This window comes from Geotrypetes seraphini, chromosome 12 (genome assembly GCF_902459505.1).
Source record: "Geotrypetes seraphini chromosome 12, aGeoSer1.1, whole genome shotgun sequence".
Classification (NCBI taxonomy): domain Eukaryota; kingdom Metazoa; phylum Chordata; class Amphibia; order Gymnophiona; family Dermophiidae; genus Geotrypetes; species Geotrypetes seraphini.
Window position 1 is genome coordinate 48,091,430 of NC_047095.1, and position 27,683 is coordinate 48,119,112.

The 27,683-nt window shown below is 41.3% G+C and overlaps 1 protein-coding gene across 1 annotated transcript in view; it reads right to left on the reverse strand.

Annotated features, from left to right (window-relative positions):
- Window positions 1-27,683, reverse strand: part of PGM1 (phosphoglucomutase 1) — a 76,797-nt gene that overhangs the window by 10,506 nt on the left and 38,608 nt on the right. Inside the window, exons 7-9 of the mRNA XM_033915977.1 lie at window positions 23,315-23,430; window positions 9,562-9,697; window positions 4,639-4,822 (exon numbers count right to left, since the gene is read on the reverse strand). Of these exons, the coding sequence (XP_033771868.1) occupies window positions 4,639-4,822; window positions 9,562-9,697; window positions 23,315-23,430 (436 nt within the window). The remainder of the gene's footprint in view (window positions 1-4,638; window positions 4,823-9,561; window positions 9,698-23,314; window positions 23,431-27,683) is intronic.

Sequence of the window (27,683 nt, forward strand, 5' to 3'; positions counted from 1 at the left end):
CCATCCCAAGGACAAAATACCAGACCCACAACTAAAGGTTTCATAATTGGAAAAAAAAACAAAAAAACACCCAGAATAGTTTAAGTCCAAGAGCATCTAGTTTTTACGTTTATTGGCTAAAATGTTTGATATTTTTGCACACACTGCTCTTCCTGGGTAGAAATACAGTAAAACCTTGGATTGCAAGTAACTTGGTTTGCAAGTGTTTTGCAAGACAAGCAAAACATTTTTTTTAAATTTTAACTTGATATACAAGCAATGTCTTGCAATACGAGTACATACAGTATACACGCATCACAACTGAGCCGATAGTTCTCTGACACTGCAAGAGTGTAGTAACTGTTCTAAATGAGCACAGTCTTGCAATACGAGTGCATACAGTATACACGTGTCACATCATCACAACTGAGCCAATGGTTCTTCTCTCTCTCCGACACTGCAAGAGTGTAGTGACTGTTCTAAACAAGCAAAGTCTTGCAATACGAGTACATACAGTATACATGCATCATATCATCACAACTGAGCCGATGGTTCTTCTCTCTCCGACGCCGTGGGAGTTTAGTGACTGTTCGAAATGAGTGAGGTCTTGCAATACAAGTGTGTATAGTATTTTGTATTAAAGTTTTTAAGCTGTGGAACGAATTGTCTGAGTTTCCATTATTTCCTATGGGGAAATTCGCTTTGATACGAGTGTTTTGGATTACAAACATGCTTCTGGAATGAATTAAGCTCGCAAACCAAGGTTTTACTGTACATCAGTAGGTCATTTCTACAGGCTGCATTGCTGGAGAGCATCCCGTCACAGCTTGAGTGTATCACTTCACTCCATCAATCTATTACACATACCGTTATACTATGGGACCACATTTAAGTGCTGCAACCAGTAAGACACATGGATTCAAAAGCTCTTGCATGCCTTAGAATTAGTTATACCACCATATAAATCCACCGGCAACCTCAACACATTTTCCTAAACACTTTTTGAGCAAGTGTTTAGAAGTCTCAAGTCTTCGGCAGAAATAAAATTAATGGAATATTGGACTGTGCAAAGGACAATACACTAGAAATTTACCAATTCCAATAGCATAATATATAAAAAGAGTGACCAAAAGTTGTATATATATATATATATATATATATATATATATATATATATATATATATATCCTCTACAACTTTGGTCACTCTTTTTATATATATATAAATATATAAACACTTTTTGAGCAAGTGTTTAGAAGTCTCAAGTCTTCGGCAGAAATAAAATTATATATATAAATAAAATATATATATATATATATATATATATATATATATATATAAATATATATAAATATATAAACACTTTTTGAGCAAGTGTTTAGAAGTCTCAAGTCTTCGGCAGAAATAAAATTAATGGAATATTGGACTGTGCAAAGGACAATACACTAGAAATTTACCAATTCCAATAGCATAATATATAAAAAGAGTGACCAAAAGTTGTATATATATATATATATATCCTCTACAACTTTTGGTCACTCTTTTTATATATATATGTGTGTATATATATATATATCCTCTACAACTTTTGGTCACTCTTTTTATATATATATAAATATATAAATATATAAACACTTTTTGAGCAGGTGTTTAGAAGTCTCAAGTCTTCAGCAGAAATAAAATTATATATATAAATAAAATATATATATATATATATATATATATATAAATATATAAACACTTTTTGAGCAAGTGTTTAGAAGTCTCAAGTCTTCGGCAGAAATAAAATTAATGGAATATTGGACTGTGCAAAGGACAATACACTAGAAATTTACCAATTCCAATAGCATAATATATAAAAAGAGTGACCAAAAGTTGTATATATATATATATATATATATATATCCTCTACAACTTTTGGTCACTCTTTTTATATATATATGTGTGTATATATATATGTGTGTATATATATATATATATATATATATATATATATACACACACACATATATATATAAAAAGAGTGACCAAAAGTTGTAGAGGATACCTCTTTATTTGAAAATCCAGCCCTGTATGTATTAAGTTCTTCTGAGTTATAATTCCCTTGTTTGTTGGGTGAAAACTGAGCTAAGTAAGATCCTGTTCAAATACAGAGGTACATTGTGTGCTAGATTGGGTGTTTGTTTTCAAAGCTCTATTTTACAGCTTTTTATGAAGATGGGTAACTTTAGAGTTAATTACAGATGTATTAGGTTCCTCCATAAAAAGGTTATTGACAAAATTTACTTTATCTATTTGGAATGAGGGTACACCAGTACACAAGCAACGGCTAAAAGCTTGGCTTTTTTATGAGGTTTATGGATCAGAATTGTGATTTGACCTCGGGGCATACAGATTACCCTAGCATTTATAAATTGCCGACACCATTCACTTCTGCTTTGTATTCTCCATTTTCTCCACTGTAACCTTTCTTCCTTATAGATCTAAAGCTTTATTTACTTGTCTTAAGAGGGTGAATCTGAAAAGACAGAATGGAAAATGTGTTTATGTTGGTGCGACACACAGGCCTCCTTTACAGACAGAAGTGGAGAGAGATTTAATTGAAGACATTCAAAATATGGGAATGGGGACTTATATACCGCTTTTTTTGTGGCTTTGGCATTCAAAGCCAGTGGGCACTGGAGGATTAAGTAACTTGCCCAGGGTCACAAGGAGCAGCACAGGGATTTAATCTCACCACCTTTGGGTGCGGAGGCAGCAGCTCTACCAGTGAGCCACACCTTTCCAAATATCTGTAAAAGGGGTACTACTACTAACAGGAGAATTTACTATGCCAGATGTTGATTAGGGTATCCTTATTGCAGGGTCTTCTAGAAATACGGAGATTCTGGATTTTCCACAGGGAGATCTGCACCACCAGTTAGTAATGGAACCTATTTAGGACAAGGCCATGCTGGATTTTAGAGCTTACAAAAAGCTGAGTGTCTCTGATATTTTGGTTCATAGACAACCCCGCGAAAGACAAAGGCGCGCAAGACGGAGGAGCGCGCCGAAGAAAATTACAGTTTTTAGGGGCTCCGACGGGGGTTTTGTTGGGGAACCCCCCCCCCCAGTTTACTTAATAGAGATCGCGCCGGCGTTGTGGGGGGCTTGGGGGTTGTAACCCTCCACATTTTACTGTAAACTTAACTTTTTCCTTAAAAACAGGGAAAAAGTGAAGTTTTCAGTAAAATGTGGGGGGTTACAACCCCCCACAATGCGGCGTGATCTCTATTAAGTGGGGGGTTCTCCCCCCATGCCCCCCCCCGGAGCACTAAAAAGAGTAATTTTCTGCGGCGCGCACCTCCACGCAGCGCTCAATTGTCTGCGCGTGTCTTTGTCCCGGCGTGCTTTTGACCCGACACCGATATTTTAACAGGCTGAATATTACCCCCTTAGTTATGTTCTTTTTTAATAAAATATCTATTAAGACATTACATGAACACGAAGAATCCGTTCTATAAATGTAGGTCCAGTATTTTGTTTCCAGTTAGCTGCAATTTTGCGTTTCATTGCAGCTAGACACAAGCGCTTCTGTCTTTGCCATTTAAGCCCTGTCTTATCCTCAACCCCAACACACAGTGAATTTGTCACCGCCCTTGTGGGAAGAATCAAGAGTGTGAATGGACACAGCCACTGACCCTCTGTCACTGTGACATTCTCTTAAGATCCTTAAGCAACTGCCCTCCCCCAACCCCAAACCATTCATTGAGTAACCTCTGTCCAGAAGTGTTTCATCTTCTTACGGGACGACACCATTATATGAAAGTGTCCTTGTTCAGTCCCACGGAAACAGCAATATCATAAGTAATTCCAGAAAAATTGCTTCTGATCTCTTTGGAGTGTAGCACCATCTAGTTACTACCTTGATGTGCATTTTCAAAATGATGTCTAGGTGCCAAAAAAAAAAAAAAAAAAAGAGAGAGAGAAATGTGCAGCTTAAAACCTTCACCAAAAACACATCTCAAGGGAAGACGTCAGGATTTCTTGTTCAAAAATATGAGGTCATTATTACACCAAAAACATCCAAAATGAACAGCCAAATTTAAAAGTGAAAAACCATAGTAAATGATGGCAGATAAAGACCCGAATGGTCCATCCAGTCTGCCAACCATACATGCTCCATAAAATTACCATATTTTTTGGACCATAAGACGCACCCACCTGTAGAGGAGGAAAAACCAAGAAAAAAAAAATTTGGTTCATATTTTTTTTTCTTGGTTTTTCCTCCTCTACGCAAAGGTGCATCTGGTGCTGGGAAGCCCAAAGCCTCCCACAGCCCCCCCCCTCCAGATACCTTTTTTGGTGGCAGTGGTCCAGCGCAGTCTCCTGGACGCCTGCCTTTGTCTTAGAAGAGTGACGCACAATACAGGAGCGCGACCTTTGCGCTTCCTGCCTGGTCCCACGCCTTTCTAAAATCCTATGCAGATATTTTCGGCAGATGGACAATTTGTCCCTTTTGAGATGTCCATCTGCCTTGAAAATGAGCATCATAAGAGACTACCCCCCCCCCCAACAAAACTAAAATTCCTGTGAACACAACAGGAAATGCTATGAAAGGAGATTTTTCGGGCTGAATCTCCCCCAACCCTAATGATTATGTGATATGCATATTCCCACCTGGTTCCTTGAAATGCTTCCATCCACAGGATCACTATACTCAAAATTGTCAGCTTTTTCCACGGCATAAACTTTGTCACCGACGGTAAACTGCTGCCCTATGAAGGAGCGATCGAACATCAAGGTCTCGAGGTCCTTCATCATCTTGCCAGCTGCGTCAGCATCCACTTCTTCATAGTCATACCTAGAGCCGCCAGCACAGAACAAATAGTGAGGGTACATTTAAACCACCAATACTTGTCTATCAAGCTTTCTTCCACTGAAAGACACAAACCTCTTGTAATTTTAAGTTATGATTACAAAGAATGTGAAATTTGAAGGTGTAGGATGTGTGTGTGAGAGTGTGTATAGGTGTGTCCAGCAGCGTAGCAAAGGTGAGAGGTGCTTGAGGTGGTGGCGTCCCTCCCTGCCCTCTTCTCTGCCCCCCATCTTCTCCACATGCTCCTTCCCCACCCCCTCCTGCCACGCAAGCACTGCTTCCCTTCCCCCGTACCTCTGTAATGTTTGTGGCGCAAGCAGCAACCTACAAGCTACTGTTGCACCAGCATCGGTTCTTCCTCTGATGTCACATCCTAGGCGCGGGTCCAAGGAGTGACATCAGAGGAAGAGCTTTGCGTTGGCGCAACAGCAGCTTGGGGGGTTGTTGCTCGTGCCACGAATGTTACAGAGAAATGGGGGAAAGGAAGCAGTGCGCTTGCGCAGCGGGTGGAGCGGAGGATGGGTGTGTGTGCTCTCACCATGATGACATCCGGGGTGGAGGGCCCCCCCCCTTTTACTACACCACTGGGTGTGTGATCACATTTTGATCTTTCCAAATATTGGTAGACAGCTTGTTGTACCCTCTCATATTCAGTTAGATTCAAACCCTGTACGATTTAGCCACCACATTTTTGGGGCTTTTGTGAGGTCATCTAGATCAGTCGTTCCCATCTGTCCCGAGAGACCCCCCCAGCTAGGTTTTCAGGATATCCTCAACAAATATCCCTAAAGATAGATTTTCAAGCACTGCCTCTCTTAAACACGCACATTCATTGTAGATATCCTGAAAACCCAACTGGTTTATTGTAGTACTTTCCGCTCCGGTTAGATTTCATCACAACACAGATGAGGAATCGGAGAGAGGTAATTTTAAAATTAAGTTTCTGGTTAGCCACGCAAAAATCTCTTTGTTCAATTGCCAGGTCAGAAAGTCTGTTCCCCAGATTGGTCAGTCTGGGTTTTCTAGAAAAGTCATATTTAGTGCCACTGGGCAGGGGGAGGCCCGCGGCAAAGGAGCAATGCCCAGATGGTTGGAGTTGTGGCCCATGATTATCTAGTTCCAAAGAAATCAGGCTACGTGGCCCAGGATGGTCATTACCATGACCTCAATTGAACTTGTTTGGGGGACGGCAGAAATATAAAAATTACAGGGGCAAAATTCTCCAGGTGGTGCGAGTGAAGACTCATGCCTCCAAAGTCCAGCCTGGCTCCTATGAACTGGAGAGAAAATGAGCAATGAAAAAAAAAAAAAGTGCCAGGATAACTATATAAGAGGTAAAGCAACATTTACGTACATTAATCTCAAGATTTCCTGATTTTCTACTACATATGGTTAAAGTCAAGGAAGGAAAATATGTGTAGAGATTGCGTTCTTAGCTATTATGTGGGTTATTTCGCTTCCAAAATTTCTACTTGCCCCCTCTACAAAAAAAAAAAAAAATCTCCAAAAATCTTTGTGCCTGCAATAAAAAAGTGCGTAATTTAGTTTACATCAGAGGTGTCAAAAGTCCCTCCTCGAGGGCCGCAATCCAGTTGGGTTTTCAGGATTTCCCCAGTGAATATGCATGAGATCTATTTGCATGCACTGCTTTCATTGTGTCCTAATAGATCTCATGCATATTCATTGGGGAAATCCTGAAAACCCGACTGGACTGTGGCCCTCGAGGAGGGACTTTGACACCCCTGGCTTACATTATGCAAACTCCAGTGTGAGCTGTTTCATTCTTCTCCCCTGAATTACTAGCCCTTTAAGACCAGAAGGTTCTACCTGGGCAGAGCCAAACTCGAGTTCCACTTGGCAACTATAGATAATTTTGCTACTTTGGATAAGATACTTTGATACTCTGGATAACTCTGCTACAATAAAATCCACTGGATAGAGTAGTGCAGGTGCTGTTAGCCCACCTTAAAGGCAATAAATAAGGTGACAGTCTAATAAGGAAGGTCTCTTTATTTTCCTCTTTATTTAATGACACAATTGTCTCTGAGCATCCCTAATGCATCCATGACTTCACTTTTCAAATATGTGCTGCCACCTAATGGAGAACTCAAATTTTGCAGCTGCTGGATACTTTGGTTCAAAGATTCAGCGGCAGGAAAGTTTACAGTCCGTTCTCATTATTCGTGCATTCCTGAGGCGCAATTTCACACATACGCGGTTGCATCTATTGTGACCAATATTCCCCATGTGTTCATGTGTTCACAGACCTGCTCTAAAAATCAGCTCTCTTTGTGTTCCCTTTCACTTTGCATCTGGTGTTTGCTTCAAATATGAGCCCCAAGTATCCAGAGAGTGAATTATAAGCATCTATAGCGATGTCTCAATAGGATCCACTGTTCACTTTCCACGGTTTTTGAGGCGCAATGTGCACTGCCAGAACTTAACCTCTATTTTCCCATATACTCAACATTTCATTATTCACAATTTTGTGGTTCACAAACTACCAAGAATAACAAGAACAGACTGTACTTCATGCTGCTCTGCACATTTGAAAGGTGAGCAACAGTGGGAAGAAAAGTCAGATTTACTGGAGGAAGATGATTTTGTGCAAATAAAATGAATGTTTGGTCCTATAAAAGTCAGATTACGGCAATGCTCTCTTCCTGAGCATGTCACAAGCATACAAAATACAGCAGCCAGATTAGTGACTGGGCTAACTAGAAGCTTCAGAACATATAGCCTCAATTAGAGTTAGAATACATTCATTTATGACCTCAGCAGTACAAACTGTGAGAAAGGTTTCATTCACAGTATAATTTGCACTAAAGTCGTCACCGGTCAGAGGTTTCTATCAAATCTTATTAGTTGATTCATTTTTATTTATTTTTCTTTATTTTTCAAAATAGATTAAGAAAAAATACTCATCTCTTTATCAGAGCATAGCAGGGGTTCAGAGCATAGCAGGAAGAACCCCTGCTATGCTCTGATAAAGAGATGAGTATTTTTTCTTAATCTATTTTGAAAAATAAAGAAAAATAAATAAAAATGAATCAACTAATAAGATTTGATAGAAACCTCTGACCGGTGACGACTTTAGTGCAAATTATACTGTGAATGAAACCTTTCTCACAGTTTGTACTGCTGAGGTCATAAATGAATGTATTCTAACTCTAATTGAGGCTATATGTTCTGAAGCTTTTAGATTCTTGGCCTTATAAAGATATATACTACTGCCCTATATATTTGTTTATGGGCTAACTAGATACAGTACAAGCAGAGTACTCCTCTTTCATTTGTCTACACTTCTCCCTCCGAATCCGCGGTTTCAGCATTCGTGGATTCGGTTATTCGCGATTTTTTTTTTTAATCCATTTAGATTTTTTGGGCTATTTTTAAGCCCTCTTAGACCCCCCCTTAAGCCTAGCGGGTTTTCAGGGCAGCAGCGATCTTCCTACGCTCCTGCCCTGTGCAGATCACTCATAGGAAATGGCTGCCGTGAACTCCTGTAGTCTCTCGAGACTATGACAGGAGCTCACAGCAGCCATTTCCTATGAGCGATCTGCACGGGACAGGAGCGTAGGAAGATCGCTGTTGCCCCGAAAACCCACTAGACCACCAGGTAAGGCTTAAGGGATGCCAGGGGGAAGCGGGGGGGGGAGGGGGGGAGGGGAGGTCAGAGCTGGCACAAATATTTGCGTTTTTTTAATATACGCGGGCCGGCTCTGCCCCTAACCCCCGTGGATATGGAGGGAGATGTGTACTCTGGCTCTCTATTCAGTATACAATCAGTTTCAAGATCTCGACTCTTATTCATAGACCTCTGAATGCGACTTCCCTATTACATGGAGAGGAAAATGGTGATGGAATTCAAAAAAGCATGGGATAAACAGATGATCTCTAGTTAGAAAATTAAAGAGCTAAGGTCGGCACTGGACAGACTTGCACGGTTTGTATCCCTTATGTGGTAATTTGGTGTAGGATGGGCTGGGGAAGGCATCAACAGGAACTCCAGTAACTTGGAACATGAGGATGTTACTGGCCAGACTTTATGGTAGATATCCTGCAAACAGGATGTTTGGATAGGCTGGAGTGAGCCTGGATAGCAACTTCAGCATTTGAAACTTAGAACAATACCAGGTGGACTTTTACAGTCTATTACCAGAAATATCAAAGAACAGACAAGTTAATTAATCAAGTTTTTTAAAACCAATATAACTAATGGGCAGACTGGATGGACCATCATTTACTACATATGACCTAGGTACTAAAATCTACCTGCCCTCCCATGTACTATGAACAGAAGGGGCAAGATAGCTTTCTCTATCTTTGGCTGATGCAAGGGAAGCTTCTTTTTCTATTGCGAGTCCTCTACTGAGAAATAAGCTGCCTGTGAATTTGTGCCTGATCACCAATATTTCAGATTTAAGTTAACAGCTAAACACATCTTTTTTTTTTTCCCCCCCAATGGCTCTTCTTATTAATAGGTAAGCCAGAGTATAATGCAAGATGCAATGAAGAGACTGTGATGTTATAGGAACATGAGACAAATTCTTATGGATTTGTCTGCTTTTAAAATATACATGGTTTTATTGTAATAGAAGTGAGACAGTAAAAGATGAAAAAAAAATAAAAAGCAGGCCCAAAAACGTCAAGCACGTACTTGGGATATTTCAGATCCTTAGTATGGGCTCTCTGTTTCTAAGCAGTGTTTGGCCACTTCGTACCTGGTAAAGAAATTCCGTCCGTACTTTTGCCAGTGATCTTTGAGGATGTCCTCAATACTCTGCTTGCGAGCAGCAACGATTGACAACCAAGCGAGGACGGCCCATAACCCATCTTTCTCACGGATATGATCAGAACCTACAACACACCAACACATTCTTAAAAGCTAGAAAAAGAGAGTTCATACTATCTTCAGATTTTTCCTATGAAATCACACCTCAGCCCAACTTTAAAAATCCCAAGTAAAGAAATCTTATCAATGTGAGGAGGAACCTGCTAAAAAAATAAAAATAAATAAATCTTGTTAAGGTGTAAGATATATATAGATCTTACACCTTAACATATTGGATATAGAACTTTCATAAAGTCAGCCTTGGGAAAATTCTAACATCTCTTAATTTCTGTGGATAACTAGACTGGATCTTAGGTGTGGCCTAGCAGCAACAGTCCATTTCATTTCTAAAATCTTTTTATTGAAAATTTTTTTTACAAAGATACACTGGTAAATCATACTGTATATATGATACAAACAAATCCATAGGTGCAACAAGGACACAACAAGCACCTATGTGTAATGAAGATAGAACAACAATTATATGAGGCCATAAATGAGAAATGGATAGGAAGTTCCTAAGGAGAACGCTCATGCGAATTATTACTTTTATCAAACATTATGGACCAACAGACCTCTCATCCAACTACAGACCAATAGCCTCAATACCTCGATATATCAAACTAACAGAAGGATTAGTAGCCAAATTCCTCACCAACTATCTCGAGGACCATAACTTACTCCATCCCACGCAATCTGGCTTCAGAACTAGCTTCAGCACAGAGACACTACTAGGCTCCCTTATCGACACAGCAAGACAACACCTCAGCATTGGAAAAAAAAATGCTGCTCATACAGTTGGACCCGACGACGGCATTTGACCTGGTAGACCATAACATCCTACTGCAAATCTTGAACTCAATAGGCATCTCAGATAAAGTATACTCATGGTTTGAAGGTTTCTTAAAATCCAGAACATACAAAGTAAAATCAGACAAAGAAAAATCCAAACCTTGGTCCAACCCCTGCGGCGTTCCACAAGGGTCCCCACTGTCCCCTACTCTCTTCAACCTATATACGGCCTCTCTTGGCGTTTACCTGAACAAACAAGGCCTATCCTCTTATAGCTATGCTGATGACATCACCATCCTCATTCCTTTCGACCAACCAATGCTCTTAATGTCAGACACACTACACAGAACTCTAGCTACAGTTACGACTTGGATGGAAGACCACAAGCTGAAACTCAACCCAGACAAAACTAAATTCATCCTCCTAGAAAATAACAAAATCCCAACCATAACCAACTTAGAAATCAACTCTATCAACTACCCTTTGCAAACCACCCTAAAACTTCTAGGTATGACTATTGACAGAGGCTGCACCATGCAACCACAAATTAACAAAACAATACAGAAATCTTTCGCAGTTATGAGAAACCTCAGACAAGTCTGAAAATTCTTTGAAAAAACACAATTTCAGCTCCTAGTACAATCTCTACTCCTAAGTATCCTAGACTATTGCAACATCCTCTACCTCCCCTGCCCTGCAATAATGATTAAACAACTACAGACAATTCAGAATACAGCTCTGAGACTCGTCTATTCATTGAAAAAACATGATCACATTACTGAGGCATTCATCAATTCTCATTGGCTTCCAATCCAGGAAAGAATACAATTTAAATTCTACTGTATACTATTTAAAACTATAAATGGAGACAGCCCAACCTACCTAAACGACCGCCTCATCCAAACCACCTCTACCAGGCATAGAAAAACACACACCCCATTCACTTACCCCCCAATCAAAGAAGTAAAACGGAAAAAACTATACAACGGACTACTGGCCACTCAGGCAGCGAAGATAAGACAACCAAGTCTCCAACCTATTGACAACAACCCCAGACTACAAGATGTTCAGAAAGGAAATAAAAACTATACTCTTCAAGAAATCCCTTAATAAAGCTTAATACCATGATAAAGCTTAATCCCCCTCTTACCATCCCCTCCCTAACTCCAGATCCTACTTTTCCCTCTCTTGGAAACCTTCTCTGATCTAACGTTGTAACCCTTCTTCCATAACTCTTTTTGTAATCCGCTTTGAACCGAAAGGTAATGGCGGAATAGAAATCTGTAATATAATGTATTGTAATTATGCATTGAATTAAGTTAAAATTCAAAATGAGACAATACTGTACTAGCTATATCATTACAGATGACCCTTTCGCATTCAAAATTTGCTCAATTACTAAATACTACTTTCTGGTGGGCCACTGTGATGATGATACATAATTCTAACTCTCATACCAGCAAGAGGCACAAATCTAATAAAATATGGTCTCCCTTAATGAATATCTCCTCTCAGTCCTAAACTTTTGGCGACAGTCCAGTATGTCTAGGGCAGGGGTAGGGAACTCCGGTCCTCGAGAGCCGTATTCCAGTCGGGTTTTCAGGATTTCCCCAATGAATACGCGTGAGATCTATGTGCATGCACTGCTTTCAATGCATATTCACTGGGGAAATCCTGAAAACCCGACTGGAATACGGCTCTCGAGGACCGGAGTTCCCTACCCCTGGTCTAGGGTTACCAGAGTTTTGGTCCGGAAAAAGAAAATGCGCAGCCTTGTCCCATTCTACCCGCCAACCCCAGCCCCACGCAGACCTCATCTCTTTGAAGCCGCATCTAGAGGGCATCTGCATCACCGTGTCACATCTGCACATGCGCAGGTGCCCTCCAGAAGTGGCCACCGATCTCAAAAGCCCTCCGGACAGTCCTCTAAAAAGAGGACATGCCTAGCTCAATCCGAACCATCTGATAACCCTAAGTATGTTATCATGGGAAAGACCCCTAATAGCTAGTGCAGCAGCCTGAGAACCAGGGGAACTGGGTTAAATTTCCCACTGCAGCTCCTTCTGACCCTGGGAAATTCACTTAACCCTCCTTACCCTAGATACAACCCCTCCCCCACCCTGGGGCAGGATTAACTCTTTATTGGGCCCTAGGCAAATAGGTTTGTTGGGGCCCCTCATTGTAATTTAAATATATTTTAAAGCTCCCACAAATGGAGCCTTAAGTGATTCTGACTACAGAGAAAAACTGGCAGAGGAGGAAACAGCAGATAAGAGGCTCTGCTCGCTGGCTCCCCCTGCTGACTAGAAGGCAGTACACAGGGAGTGAGGAAGAATAGACAGACCTCTGTGGTGAACAATGGCTCTGTGTCCTCCCGATTCTCTTCTCTGCGGCAGCAGCTAAGGTACTAGGGCAAAACTCTGCCTCGACTTACACACTTGAGAGGGCCCCTCCTAAATATTTGGGCCCTAGGCCCATGCCTACTTTGCGTATGCTTTAATCCTGCCCTGCCCACAACCCCCCCAAAAAAATTGTAGACCAAGTCCACTAGGGACAGAAAAAAAAAAAATACCTATATAATACGTAAACTTGTTTACACTTCTGACTGTTCATAACCCCTTAATTAAACCCACCTTTACTACAGTCCGCTATAAACCCTGATGAATATTACAGATATTAACCATGTAATATCCCTGAAAATGCCCAGGCCAATTCTTGTTGTAAACTGCCTAGAACTGAAAGATAGAAGACCACAATGTAATGTAATGTGGTTTATTTAAGGAACCCTCACTTTTTTTGTGGACTATACATTTAGAGGAGGGATAGATAAAATTATTTTTTGTACCTCCCCCCCCCTTTTTTTGGAATCAGTCTGGAATAAATACTGTTTTCTTTATATCTTTCTTGTAATGCTTTGATAAACTAAAATGAGAGAAAGACTGTCCCACCCCCATTTCCTTTCCCTTATTTGATACTTGAATCAGGCCTTCTGCACCTGGACTGGGGTGGGAAGGGAGAGAAGGGATTCATAGACAACGGCGCGAAAGACAAAGGCACACCCCAGACAATTGAGCGCAGCGCGGAGGCGTGCGCCGTTCAAAATTACTGTTTTTAGGGGCTCCAACGGGGGGTTTTGTTGGGGAACCCCCCACTTTACTTAATAGACATCGCGCCGGCGTTATGGGGGGTTTGGGGGGTTGTAACCCTCCACATTTTACTGTAAACTTAACTTTTTCCCTAAAAACAGGGAAAAAGTGAAGTTTTCAGTAAAATGTGGGGGGTTACAACCCCCCCAAACCCCTCACAACGCGGCACGATGTCTATTAAGTAAAGTGGGGGGTTCCCCCCCACGGCCCCCCCGTCGGAGCCCTAAAAACAGTAAGTTTGAGCGGCACGCACCTCCGCGCTGCGCTCAATTGTCTGGGCGTGCCTTTGTCCCGGCGCGCTTTTGACCTTACACCAAGAGAAGGTGGTTAAGGGTGACATCTGGTGGCTGGATTTAGATCTCATGGATCCCAAGCTTAGAACCACAGACTAGGGTAAAGGGGGATGGGACTTGTATATTGCTTTTTCTGTGTGTGGTTACAATCAAAGTGATTTATACAATTTTAGATAGGCACTTATTTTGTACCTGGAGTAGTGAAGTGTTAAATGACTTGCCCAGAGTCACAAGGAGGTACAGTGGGAATCGAGCTCACTGCAATCCTCCACTGCAGTCTGCCTATCTCATCTTTATCATCACAGCTCAGGCTCACAAAGACCTTGGTGTCAGCTGCATAGATGAATGGAATAAGGCCATTAATATAAGAAATGGAAAAAAAGGTCACTTTTATAGCTGCGGTAAAGATGGCCTTAGCATGCAAGAAACACTCAAGGTAAGGGTGTGCTATGGCCACTTTTTACCACAGCTTAGTAAAAAGACCCAAATTGGCCTGTGGCAGCAGCTAGTGTGCATGTTTGTGAGCATTCACTTTTAAAAGGTACACTAAGAAACTGAACACACGCTTGCAAATGCACTCCTTTTCTGAAAATCAAACTGGTTTGGATGCCCTTCCAGAGCAGAACATAAGAAACATAAGAACATAAGAAGCGCCATCTCCGGATCAGACCTTCGGTCCATCAAGTCCGGCGATCCGCACACGCGGAGGCCCTGCTAGGTATACACCTGGCTTATTTTATAGCCAACCATATCTTTATATGCCTCTCTCAAGGAGATATGCATCTAGTTTGCTTTTGAAGCCTAGGACTATCGATTCTGCAATAATCTCCCCTGGGAGAGTATTCCAGATGTCAACCACTCTCTGTGTGAAGCAGAACTTCCTGATATTAGTCCTGAACTTGCCCCCCCCTTAGCTTCATTTCATGTCCTCTTGTCCGTGTCAAATTGGACAATGTAAATAGTTTTTTCTGCTCTATTTTGTCGATTCCTTTCAGTATTTTGAAGGTTTCGATCATATCCCCACGCAGTCTCCTTTTCTCAAGGGAGAACAATCCCAGTGTTTTAAGTCGATCCTCATATTCCAGTTTCTCCATACCCTTCACTAGTTTAGTTGCTCGTCTCTGCACCCTCTCCAGCAGTTTTATATCCTTCTTTAAGTAGGGAGACCAATGTTGGACGCAGTATTCCAAGTGGGGTCTGACCATTGCCCTATAAAGCGGCATTATAACTTTCTCCGATCTACTCGAGATTCCTTTCTTTATCATGCCCAACATTTTATTTGCCTTATTTGCCGCTGCCGCGCATTGTGCCGACGGCTTCAGGGTCCTATCTATCAGTACACCCAGATCCCTTTCTTGTTCACTTTTTCCCAGAGTTGCACCTGACATTCTGTACTCGTATTCCTTATTTTTACTGCCTAAATGCATTACCTTGCATTTCTCCACGTTGAACTTCATCTGCCATTTCTCCGCCCATTTTTCTAACCGACACAAATCGCTCTGGAGTTCCTCACTGTCCTCCTGCGATCTGATTGCCCGGCAGAGTTTTGTGTCGTCTGCAAACTTGATGATCTCACTGGATGTTCCGTTTTCCAGGTCATTGATATAAATATTAAAAAGGATCGGCCCAAGTACCGAGCCTTGGGGTACACCACTAGTCACTTTCTCCCAGTCGGAGAACTTCCCATTTATGCCCACTCTCTGCTTCCTGTTTTCCAGCCATTTGCCTATCCATCTTTGTATATCTCCCTCTATGCCATGGCTTTGTAGTTTCCTAAGAAGTCTTTTGTGTGGAACTTTGTCAAATGCTTTCTGGAAGTCCAAGTATATTATGTCCACCGGCTTTCCACTATCAATTTGCTCGTTCACGGTCTCAAAGAATTGGAGTAAATTCGTCAAACACGATTTCCCTTTCCTGAATCCATGTTGACTGGGTTTCATCAAGTCATGTGTGTCCAAGTGCTGAACTATGCTATCCTTGATCAGTGATTCAATCATCTTGCCGGGGACAGATGTAAGACTCACAGGTCTATAGTTGCCCGGTTCTCCTCTCGATCCTTTTTTGAAAATTGGCGTGACGTTCGCTTTCCTCCAGTCGTCTGGTATCTGACCAGTTCTGATTGACAGGTTTGCAAGTTTTTGCAGTAACTCTCCGATTTCGACCTTCAATTCCTTCAAGACTCTCGGGTGAATTTCATCCGGTCCAGGGGATTTGTCACTTTTAAGTTTGTCGATCTGGTAGTATATCTGATCTAAGTTCACTTCAACTGTGGTGAGGCTGTCCTTTATTTCTCCTGTAAACAGTTTCTCCACTTCAGGTATTGTTGAGGTGTCCTCCTTCGTAAAGACAGACGCAAAGAAGGAATTTAGTTTGTCTGCGATTTGTTTATCTTCCTTGATGTACCCTTTTCTTCCCATGTCGTCCAGGGGTCCCACTGCCTCCTTTGCAGGTTTTTTTCCCTTTCACGTATCTAAAGAAGGGCTTGAAGTTTTTGGCCTCCCGGGCTATTTTTTCCTCATAGTCCTGTTTTGCATCCCTCACCGCCTTGTGACATTTCTTCTGTTCATCTTTATGTTTGTTCCAGGCTTCGGTTGTCTTCGTGCATTTCCATTTTTTGAAAGAGTCCTTCTTTTCTTTTATGGCTTCCTTCACCTGTATGGTAAGCCATGCTGGTTCTCCTTTGCCTTTAGTTCTCCGATCTTTGGAAATCCTCGGAATGTAGAGATCTTGTGCTTCTGCAATAGTATTTTTCAATAGGCACCATGCCTGGTCTACTGTTTCAAGTTTGTCCACCATCTTCTCGAGTCGTTTTGTTACCATGGCTCTCATGCAATCGTATTTACCCTTTTTAAAGTTTAAGGTGGTGGTTAAGGTTTTGGCATGTTTCCCTTTCCCGATGTCAAGTTTAAAGTTGATTACATTGTGATCACTCGTTCCCAGTGGAACCATGACTTCTACTTCTGTTATCGGTCCGGTGAGACCATTTAGGACCAAGTCCAAGGTGGCGTCGCCTCTTGTCGGCTCTTTTACCATTTGCTCCAGGAAGCAATCCCCTAGCACCTCCAGGAACTTGGCCTCCTTGCCGCAGTTGGAGGCTCCTAGTTTCCAGTCTATTCCTGGGAAATTGAAGTCTCCCAATATAACTACATTGCCTGTCTTGCATACTTGTTTGATTTCCTCCATCATTTCTGAGTCAGTGACCTCCGCCTGTCCTGGGGGACGATAGTAAAGGCCAATTTTTGTATCTGCGCCATTGTGACCAGGAATTTTGATCCAGAGGGACTCCAGCTTCTCTTTCCTGTCTGTTGTAATCATTCCAACAGAATCTATTCCTTCCTTAACATATAGGGCAATACCTCCACCTTTCTGCCCTTCTCGATCCCTTCTATATAGTTTGTATCCCTGTAGTACTGTGTCCCATTTGTTTTCTTCATTCCACCATGTTTCTGTTATGCCAATGATATCCATGTTCTCATGTCTTGCTATCGTCTCTAGTTCTCCCATTTTGAATATACTTGCATTAGACATAGAAACATAATGGCAGATAAAGGCCAAATGGCTCATCCAGTCTTCCCATCTGCACAAACATCTCTTCCTCTCTCTAAGAGATCCCATGCGAGCCAAGTATAGGACAATCAAGCCATTGTGACATCACTGATGAGGTTGACTCTTAGGGATTGGTGGAATACGACTTTATGACATCAGAATCTCAGTTCTGGAATGTTCTACTATTTGGGTTTCTGCCAGGTACTGTACTTGGGTATGGCAATTCTTATAGAAGCATGATGGCAGATAAAGGCCAAATGGCCCATCCAGTCTGCCCATCCACAGTAACCATTATCTCTTCCTCTCTCTAAAAGATCCCACGTGCCTATCCCAGGCAGTTAATTTTTGGTTTAGAATTTTTTTTGCCTTCACAAATAAACAAATTCTATAATAAAAATATACATCCTGAGCAGAAAAGCTAAACAAATAGCAAAAATCTTCTTTTCCAAAACAGACATGAACAGCTTATCAATCTCCATATCCTAAAAGGTAGGAGATCAAGAAAGGACATTTAAAAAAAATATATACTCCAAAAGCCAAATTTGCATTTCAATACACCAACCAGAAATCATACAAATTTAGCTTCCCAGGCAAAGAAACAATATCTAATAATAAAGACCCCAAAAGAGATAAACTTGAACCCCCCCCCCTAAAAAAAAACCAACAAAAAACTTACTGCCTTGATAATTAGGACTTCTGTTCTTTGGTATTTATGGCCCAGGTAGAAAATAAACACTTAAATGTATAATCAGCATCGAGTGTAAGAAAAAAAAAAAATCTTTTCCCAGCATCTTTGCACCATAGGGACCATTACTATCTTTTCCAGTGGAATCAAAACGTACACATCTGTGCAATTTAGGAGCTCTTAGAACAGAAAAGGCACACAAACTGAGTGGAGGGTTAAAAAAAGAAAAAAAACCAAAACTATGGGCTCCTTTTACTAAGCTGCGTTAGCGTTTAGTGCACGCATTTTAGCTATACAGCTAGAACTAACACCAGCTCAACGCTGGCGTAAGCGCCTAGCGTGCGGGGCAATTTAGTGCACGCTAATCCGCGCGTTAATACCTTAACGCGGCTTAGTAAAAGGAGCCCTATGGGAGGAATGACGCCAGCAGAGTAAAAAGGGACAGCATTTATCCCGTAAAGGTCTATAATAATAATAATATTTGCTTCTTTGACTGGGTGATGAGGAAGCTGGATGTTGGGGAGTCCCTGGACATCGTATACCTGGACTTCAGTAAAGCATTCGATAGCGTACCACACCGCAGGTTGCTGAGCAAGATGAGTTCTATAGGATTGGGCGACACATTGACAAAATGGGTTGGGAACTGGCTTGGAGGTAGGCTTCAAAGGGTAGTGGTGAACGGCACCCCCTCCGAAATGACGGAGGTAATCAGTGGAGTGCCGCAGGGCTCGGTCCTGGGCCCGAACCTATTCAACATCTTTATAAGAGACTTGGCAGAAGGGCTGCGAGGTAAAATAATATTATTCGCCGATGACGCCAAACTAAGCAATGTAGTGGGCAAAAGCACAACAGACATAAATTCAATGTCCGACAACATGATGCATGACCTACTCCTACTGGAGCGCTGGTCTAGGTCCTGGCAACTCAGCTTCAATGCTAAAAAAATGCAAAGTCATGCACCTAGGCAGCCAAAATCCATGCAAGACTTACACCCTTAATGGCGAGATCCTAACAAGAACTGAAGCAGAATGAGACTTAGGGGTGATCGTCAGTGAGAACATGAAGACTGCCAATCAAGTGGAGCAAGCTTCCTCCGAGGCAAGGCAAATCATAGGTTGCATACGCAGGAGTTTCATCAGCCGTAAGCCAAGTCATTATGCCATTGTATAGATCCATGGTGAGGCCCCACCTGGAATACTGTGTGCAATTCTGGAAGCCGCATTACCGTAAGGATGTCCTGAGACTGGAGTCGGTCCAGAGAATGGCCACCCGGATGGTCTTGGGACTCAAGGATCTCCCGTACGAGGAACGGCTGGATAAGTTGCAGCTGTACTCACTCGAACGCAGAGGGGTGACATGTTCGAGACATTCAAGTATCTCACGGGCCACATCGAGGTGGAAGAAGATATCTTCTTTTTCAAGGGTCCCGCGGCAACAAGGGGGCATCCGTGGAAAATCAGGGGCGGGAAACTGCACGGGGACACCAGGAAATTCTTTTTCACTGAAAGGGTGGTTGATCGCTGGAATAGTCTTCCACTTCAGGTTGAGGCCAGCAGTGTGCCTGATTTTAAGGCCAAATGGGATAGACACGTGGGATCTATTCACAGAGAAAGGTAGGGGAAGGTCATTGGGGTGGGCAGACTAGATGGGCCGTGGCCCTTATCTGCCGTCTATTTCTATGTTTCGGGCAGGGTTAGGCAATTCCGGTCTTTGAGAGCTGGAGCCAAATGGGATCGACTCGTGGGTTCTATTCACTAAGCAAAGGTAGGGGAGGGTCATTAGGGTGGGCACACTAGATGGCCGTGGCCCTTATCTGCCGTCTATTTCTATGTTTCTATGAATATGTATGAGATGAATTTGCATGCACTGCCTCTTTGAGATGCACATCTATCTCATGCATATTTATTGTGGATATCCTGAAAACTTGATCTGGCTCCGGCTCTCGAGGACCGGAAATGCCTAGCGACTACCTGCACTAGGGGGTGGGGTGTTTTTCAGTATTTATTAGTTAAAATCTGGAATCAGAAGCCCTAATGATTTAATAAAGAATACTTCAGTGGTTATTTTAGGTATTAAAAAAAACCAATCCTCCTAAGAGCAAGTTTTGCAACCTCCAGGAACATACTTACTTTTGATCACAAAAGCAAATGTCCCTGTTTTTAAGGTAATATTTAAGCATCAAGCTTCAATCTATTTCTGAGCAGAAAGCGAGCAATAAGGTGGACTCGGCGATGCAGCCATGGGTAGACAGGGGCACACCCAGTGGTAGCACACATCCTCAGGGTAGCTGGTGGGAATCCCCAAGTCCCGCCAAGAGCAAATATCATCTACCAGAACTCTCTTAGGCCACGTGAACACTAGAGTAGCTGGCGGTATGTTTCCAACAGATGCTACCTGCCCCTTAGCCATTCCTGCTTATTTTTCTGCCAAGACAAACAGAACATGTCTTTAGTAAAACCTGGCCCACTGCCTTGCCATCCAGTTGCAAATTGTACAAGTTGGCTGTGCAGCTGAAAAAGCTTTATTAAAGTCACAGACGACTGGAATGGGAAAGGCATTGATAGAACAGGTGATGTTAGCCAGGCATATGCCATCACATCTCTAGTCCCAGACAACCCTATGCTACTTGTGGCAGGTAGAAAAAAACTTGGAACGTGGGCACATTAGGGACAGCGAAAGTACCTGGATTACAGGACCCGAGGCAACATGGTTTCATTAGAGGCAAATACATTAGATCTCTAAAGGAGAGGTAGGGATCGTAATGGCATAGATAAGCAGACTAGATAGGCCATATAGTCTATCAGCTTTCATTTTTTGTTACATAAGAACATAAGAATAGCCTTATTGGGTCAGACCAATGGACAATCAAGCCCAGTAGCCTGTTCTCATGGTGGCCAATCTAGGTCCCTAGTACCTGGTCAAAACCCAAGGAGTAGCAACATTCCAGGGCAATCAAAGGCTTGTTTTTCTATGTTTACCATAGAAAGATGGTATATCAAATCCATACCCTTACCTAGGCAAAAAAAGGGTAGGTCAAGGCAGCACAGATATTTGATTGAGAGAGTATGCATGAGATCTATTTGCATGCACTGCTTTCAATGCATATTCATTGGGGAAATCCTGAAAACCGACTGGATTCTAGCCCTCGAGGACCGGAGTTGCCTACCCTTGGTCCAGGCAATGAAGTAAGAAGTGGAGGCACTGCAGACTATTGCCTGTATCTGAGAAGTGTAGCTTATCGTGAACACAGAGCGTCAAGGGCAAGAACCTAGTGGGGACACGGAGGTGAGAGAGGGGTATTTGCAAATATAGAAAAAACAATCTCTGCTGAATGCAGGTGTTCTAGTCTAACTCAATAGAAAAACACCGCTTTCATCATATATTTGTGCATGTAAAGATCTTTACTTCTGTTTTGATTAAAAGCTTGATTGTTCACTTATTGGAAGTTTCTAATAAAGAAAGGGGTCAATGTTAAATCTTTTGAGCATTTTGTCACTGGAAAATTAATAAAATAAAAATGAATCAATCTTTGGGCATGCAATATAAATTAATTTTGGAACAATAATAAAAAAAAAGCCAAACCAACCTGACCTCCCCTAACAACAAAAACACTCTGGAAAATAATTTGGCCCTGGGAGTGCTCTAGGTTAAATTTGGCTCCAGTTATAATCAACATGGGCTCAGAGGCAGAATGAAGGAGCCCAAGCTTCCTGCTAACCTGACACTAGGCCGAGATGACTTCTACAACTAAGAACAATTTGAGCACAAACACCCACACTAACAAGTAACAAATTTGAAATAGTGTTAGCCTTCAATATCAGGCGTAACTTTATCCAGTCAAGCGAATTTACACAAATCAAAAAAATGGACCTCAGAACCCAAAGGATAAAACTCCCAGAACATACGAATTCTCTAAGGGAGTTATCAGATACCATCACTGGTTCGCTACCGGAAAGCAAAGCCAGAGAGAAAAATTCCCTTAGGGAAAAAAGTCTCTGGCTCCAAAACCGGGCTGTAATCTAAGTTTTTATGTTGAAACATTTTATTGAAGAAATCAATCAAATATACAGTTATACAATATATGCTCATCACAATTAAATTCAAAGCTCAAATATTACATAAATAATTTTATCATTTTGCCATAATATATTTTCTATATTATCTATTCATAATACCATATATACCCCCCTAAACCTTTCCCACCCATCCCTTTCCCTCCCCTTCACGTCCCCCCAAATTTATAAAATATAACAATGTAATAAATTAACTATATAAATATACAATTCAAGAAATTCCAACTATTATTATCAAACAAATTCCCTCCCTACCCCCATAATGAAAGATGACACATATTACAAAGTGTTAAGTAATGAAAGTTTCTTATTCCTCAATATAAAACATTAAGAATCATACTATGAGCTCTATGGGAAAGATTTTGAATATATGGATTCCAAATTTTCAAGAAATACCTAGTTCTTCTAGGAAATTTACAAACCTCCCAGACCTCAAATAAAATTAACCGATGGAATTGGTTCCTCCAATGCCAAAAACTAGGAGGATCTTTCTGTAACCAATATTGTAGAATACACTTATGACCAATCATGCATGCCTTCTGAAATAAAATATTTCTTTCTAATCCAAAAACCCCACAAGCAGCAGCTTTACCAAATATTACCCTCTTACAGATTCCACTAATGGAAGTAACAGGTCATTCCCCAGACTTAGATTACAACTCGGTTTTGGAGCCAGAGACTTTTCTCCCTAAGGGAGTTTTTCTCTCTGGCTTTGCTTTCTGGTAGCGGACCAGTGATAGTATCTGATAACTCCCTTAGAGAATTTGTATGTTCTGGGAGTTTTATCCTTTGGATTCTGAGGTCCATTTTTTTGATTTGTGTAGATTCGCTTGACAGCTGACACTCCATTTCAAATTTGTTACTTCTACAACTAATACACCGATGTAGACAACTCATAGGGCCTGCCAAACCATTAACTAATAATCCCTGCATCCTGAATAAAATCTCTCCTTGGGTTTTGGCCAGGTACTAGTGACCTGGATTGGCCACCATGAGAACGGACTACTGGGCCTGATGGACCATTGGTCTGACCCAGTAAGGCTATTCTTATGTTCTTTATGACAGGAGCTGCACTTCAAGGAGAACTGTGAAGAAAAGGAGAACTTACCAGTACCGAAGCTTTCCTCCCCACAGAGGGACAACTTGTTGGCATCCATCAAATTTCCAAAAAACTTCCAACCAGTTGGTGTTTCATATAAAGCAATTTTTGTAGCTTTAGCCACCCTTTGAAAGAACAAAATTAAAAATAGATTGTGTCTCATAGCAAGATTATGACATTACCGTAAATCCTTGCTACAGATCGACATATTGTAAGATCATCTTGTCTATCTTCATTACAGGCCGTCTATCTTGTACAGCAAAGATACACATAAAAGTTACAGCAATTTTTAAATAGAAAGCATGAAAATCCCCCCATGCTTACAGCTGCTATATGGCATGCATAAATATCACAAGTTTGATTTCCATGCTTAGTTTGTAAAACAATGAAAAGTGATTTCAAAATATTCAGGTGTCCTAAAACATCCTCCATTCTTGGTACATGGGCTTGTCGGCATCTGAAAAGCTGAAAGCTATGCCATCAGAAGTTTCACTACCAGCAAGACCTCACAAAGTGGAGAGGTTTCAGCGGAGATGTCAGACTAAAGATGTACCACCCATCTGGGCAGCAGCAGATGGGCAGTGTTGGAGGCAGAGAATCGCATTTGACACAACAACATCATCAAATTTATACTGTGCAGAAGAAAGACCCGGCAATCTACTTCTGTATTCTGCCTAAAAAAAACTTGATGATGATAATGAGATAAAGAACATATGTATAGTACTGGAAAATGGTCCCCTAGGTCGGAAGGCAATCACCATGCTACTAGGGAAGAGCTGATCACCCAGAGTATGCCCAGTGATTGTGAAGCTGACAGATCAAAGCTGTCAGGACATCCCGATGCTGATGTTGCTGGACACAAAAGGGAGAGCAGAAGATATTCTCAAATGAGCATTGGATCTGCTACTCTGGTCATGAAACACACAGGAAAAATGGTGTGGCATTCATCCTCAACAATAAGCTTTCAAAGATGGTACTAAAGTACAATATTATCAGTGAAAGAGTCATGCCAATCCGTTTGCAGGGAAAACCGATCAATTTCACCTTGATCCAAATATATGCTCCAATGACAAACGTGGAAGATGAGGATGTAAAATTGTTCTACAAACAACTTCAAAATGTAATAGATCAAATGTAGAAAACAAGATCTATTGATCATTATGGGGGACTTCAATACAAAAGTAGGAAGTACACCTGAAAATGCAGTGGTTGGAAAGCACGGTATATGAGAAAGAAATGAAGCTGGTGATAACTTGGTATAGTTTTGCAAAACGAACCAACTGTCGATCATAAATACACAATTCCAACATCACAAACATCAGCAGAACACATGGACCTCTCCAAATGGCATGTATTGAAACCAAATTGACTACATCTGCATAGGACAGAGATGGAAATTTGTAGTTTTGGCTGCAAGGATTAATGATTGAATGATTGTGGAAGCAGCCACAAGTTTTTGACATGCAAAATCAAAGTTCAGCTTCACAAAATGAAGATTATTAGAAACCTCCCAAAATATGACTGATAATATTTCATCAAATTATTGGATAAAACTAGACAACAGATTTGCCTTTCTTGATACATGAGATAGAGCTGGAAGAGTTATGAGATGACATCAAGACCATAATTAGTGATGAACTAAAAAATACCCAAAAAAACCCCAACCCACTCTAGAAGAGAAAGAAAACCAAGAAATCGCCTTGGATCTCAGAAGAAACCAGAAAAGTAGCAGAACAAAGACAGCAAACAAAACTTTCCGGTGATAGAGAAAAAGTATCACAAATGATCTGAGTATTTCAATGTCAAATATGGCAAGACAAAGAATTAAATCTCAAGAATATTTGTCGGAAAACTGAATCAGAACATGTAAACAAAACAAAAAAAAAACAACAGTGTAGTGTATTAGGATGTTAAAAAATTGTGGCAGAAATGCCAACTTTGATTGGGGATGCTAAAAGACACCAATGGAATGATACTGAATGATCCAGAAAGCATTAAAAAGAGATAGAAAGAATATATGGAAAATTTATACAAAAAAGACAATGAGAACAACATTGGGAAAATTGAACTGGAAATTGATGCCAAAAAAGAATCATATATTTTAAAAGAAGATGTCATAGCAGCACTTAAAACTTTATCAAAAAACAAGTCACCTGGTATTGACGGTATTCCAAATGAATTAACCAAAAGCTCAGAAGGTGCTTATCATGGCCCACACTTGACTGTATCAACAGATATGGAAGGAAAAAGCATGGACAACTGATTGGAGAAGATCACTTTTCATACCTATACCGCAGAAAGGTGATGTCAAGGACTGTTAACTACAGAACGATTGCATTAATTCTACATATAAGCAAAATACTGCTTAAAATAATAAAGCAAAGGCTACAATCATACGTTGAGCAAGAACTACTCAAAGTTCAGGCTGGTTTCGGAAAAGGTTGAGGAACAAAAGACATTATTGCCAGTGTTAGATGGATATTAGAGTAGATCAAAGAATACCAAAAGCCCCTATAAGTTTATGACTGTGTGGATCACAATAAACTATGGAGAACTCTAGCACAAATGGGAATACCTAAACATATAACTCAGCTGATAAAGAGCCTCTATGAAAATCAAGAAGTTGCAGTGAGAACTGAATATGGCAATACTGATTGGTTGCCAATAAAACGTGGCGTCACGCAAGGATGCATCTTGTCACTTTACCTGTTCAACCTTTATGGCAAAGCCATCTTCAAAAAAGCAAATTTGGAAGAAGGAGAGCGTTAATTTCAAAGTTGGTGACCAAAACAAACAACTTGCGCTATGCAGATGATACCAACGCTCATCACCAGCAACAAAGAAGACATGCTGTATCTACTGAGAAAAGTCTAATTCATAACATGGATTTAGAACTGAACATAAACAAGATGAAGACCATGAACACGGAAAATGATGAAGATTTTGAGCTTGAAGGTGATAGAATACAAGTTGGATTTCAATTTCCTGGGCTCTTTCATAAAGAAACAACTAGCAGGGAAATGAAGGCTCTCGACAAAGTGTTCAAAGGCATGGAAATAATTCTCCAAACAAAGATCAGACTTGTTCCATGCACTCATTTTCTCAGTGGTCAATTATGGATGTAAAAGCTGGACACCCTTAGAAACATGACAAAGAATACTGGACTCATTTGAGCTTTGGTGCTGTAGAAGGATTTTATGCGTGTTGTGGACTGCCAGAAGAACTAACAAATCAATTCTGGAAGAGATCAAACCAGCTATGTCACTCAAAGTTCAAATGATGAAGGTACAACTGTCTTATTTTGGTCACATTGTCAGAAGAGAAAGATCATCAGAGAAGGACATCATGTTTGGGAAGATTGAAGGGACCAGTTAAAGAGGGTGACCTGCACTCAGATGGCTGGACTTGTTGAAAACAACCATGGGGATGACGCTGGAGGACCTTATTAGACTAGTACAAAACCGATTTCTTTTTAGATCTGAAATTCATCAAGTTGCTAGGACTTGAATAGGAGTCAATAGCACCTAACACAAAACATCAACTCCTGGAGTTTGTAAATGACACCATATATGGTTGCAGATCTCAAGGATCCAAGCACAAACTACTGATGTCAATTAGCACTAATTAGGATCTGCACAATCTGCCTGTGTGCTATTCTACAATTAGGTACCTAAATTGTCTTGAACACCAAAACATGGGTGTGGCCATAGGAGCATTCCCAAAATTTTAAAGGCAAATGAGAAAAGTAATCGAAACAAAAGATCTGGATGACATTAGTTTATTCAGCAGCTAGTATAAACACAACCCAAACCAAGTACAGTGGTGCCTCGGTTTACGAGTGCACTGGTTTGCGAGTGTTTTGCAAGACGAGCAAAACATTTGCTAAATCGGCGCCTCGGAAACCGAGCGCGCCTCGATTTGCGAGCGCCCCCCTGCGAACCAGCACCCTCCTCCCTGCGATCCAGCACCCCCCCGCCGCAACCTGAAGTCCCCCAGAACCCTCTTCTTACTTTAATGTAGCACCGACATGTCGGCCTCCTCTTCTGTGCTGGCCTTGAGCATGTGCGCATGCTCAAGGCCCAGCAGAAGAGGAGACCTATCTTCGGACACTGGCACCAACGCACAGAAAATTTAAGGTGGGTTGTCCTGTTTGGGGAAGAGAAGCGTTTTTAGGAGCTTTCTGAAGTGCATGTAAGAGGTTGATGTTCTGACCAGTTGGCTCCATTCGGGATCTTTGGAGGCTGCTTGGTAGGGTAGGAGTCTGTTGATGAATCTCTTATGGGTGCATCCTTTAATTGAGGTGAAGGCGAAGAATGATTGAGGTCGAGTAGCTCGTCCGGGTCTGCCGAATGTGAACCGATTGGTGAGGTAGTTGGGC